The sequence below is a fragment of the Globicephala melas genome, chromosome 4, assembly GCF_963455315.2.
Source record: "Globicephala melas chromosome 4, mGloMel1.2, whole genome shotgun sequence".
Lineage (NCBI taxonomy): Eukaryota > Metazoa > Chordata > Mammalia > Artiodactyla > Delphinidae > Globicephala > Globicephala melas.
This window is the reverse complement of record NC_083317.1, coordinates 26,234,237-26,235,716: the sequence shown is the minus strand read 5'-3', so window position 1 is coordinate 26,235,716 and position 1,480 is coordinate 26,234,237. Positions and strand designations below refer to the sequence as shown.

The 1,480-nt window shown below is 35.2% G+C and overlaps 1 protein-coding gene across 1 annotated transcript; it reads right to left on the bottom strand.

Annotated features, from left to right (window-relative positions):
• Window positions 1–275: 275 nt before the first annotated feature.
• On the bottom strand, window positions 276–1,215 carry LOC115864266 (short transmembrane mitochondrial protein 1-like). The gene has a single exon (XM_060297553.1). The coding sequence runs from the start codon at window positions 1,174–1,176 to the stop codon at window positions 1,033–1,035; it is 144 nt and encodes a 47-aa protein (XP_060153536.1). The 5' UTR covers window positions 1,177–1,215; the 3' UTR covers window positions 276–1,032.
• Between the last annotated feature and the right edge of the window lie 265 nt (window positions 1,216–1,480).

Below are 1,480 nucleotides of genomic sequence, written 5' to 3'. Positions count from 1 at the left end.
CAAGGACTTTTTTTAGCAAACTTTTTATTCTAGACTAGTTGTAGATTTACAGAAAAGTTATGAAGATAGTATATCCCTATACCCTCTTTCCCTTATTTTAACATCCTACATTAGTATGGTACATTTTTTGCAATTAATGAACCCTTATGGTACATTATATTAATATTTTCCTTATATTTTATGACCCTGACAGGTTTTTTGGGTTTTTTTTTTAATAATTTAAATACATTTTTTAATGTAAAAAGGCATAAAATTTCCTTTATAGACAACTTCTCATTTATCTACCATGTAATGTCAAATGTGCCTGTAATCCCATAAAATAAGTATGATTCTTATGAGAGAACAGAGCCAGATCAAATGCATCATTAGAAAAAAACATGCATACTAGACTATGAATTCTACTGAGGACAAAGGCCATTACTTTAAATACTTTTCAATTCCCCAGTTCCTGATGGGGTTCTCAGAACAGAGTTTCTTGGTTAATGAATAGCAAATTGATTTATTGGTTAAATTAGCAACTATGGAGCTTCCTGACAACAACATAAAATTAGTGGATAACTCACCAGAAACTGGCTTCTAGATTTTCATTTTAATTACTACTTTGAAACAACATAATTTAGTACCAAAGGTTTAAACACCCAATATAATTTCTAGACTGTGAAATCAGCATTATTTATATCTCATCAGCTATACAAAACTCATCAATTTTTCTTTTGAAAACGGTAGTAGAAATCCCAAAGAATAAGGGAGAGACTACTAATTAAAGGTCATGTTTACTAATCTAGCACCATAATTCCATTCTCAGGACCTCCCAAGTGGCTGGAAGGAGGAAGGGAAGAAGTGAGGATGTTGGAAAAGTAAGGGCTGTTCTTAACTTGTGGCCCCATTTGTGCTGTAAGGCAATGCAGGGTCTAGCAAAGAAGAAAATTGCTGAGGCTGGAGATGAAAACAAAAGCTTTTGGTTCAGATGGTAAAGGAGGCCCTCAAGAACAGTAGAATCAGTTTATCCAGGAGGCAGTGCTGGAGTCGGCCTCATGAACTAGGGGGTTTCTTCTTGGCATCCACGTCCTTTTTAATTTCTTCAAGTTTTTTAGCCAGGTTTGGTATGTCATAGTTCTGAGCCAGATACATTCCCACCACATTGCCAAGAGTAAATCCAAGCAGGAGCTGGAGCATAATGTTGGTAAGGAAGACTCGTAGGTCAGCTGCAGCTCCGTGGGCACCCTGACAGTTTTAAAATCAGATATTATGTAAAATGTCCCTCAGTTGAAATTTATGATATTTTTCTAATGATTAGACTGGAGTTGCTGGTTTTGAGGAGAAAGACTACAGAGGTAAACTGTCATTCTCATTACAAAATATCAAGAGTCCTTACTATCAACATGACTTACCACTGTTGTTAATCTTTTTTTTAATTATTTATTTATTTATTTATTGTTGGTTGCTTTGGGTCTTCGTTGCTCCACCGGGCTTTTCTCTA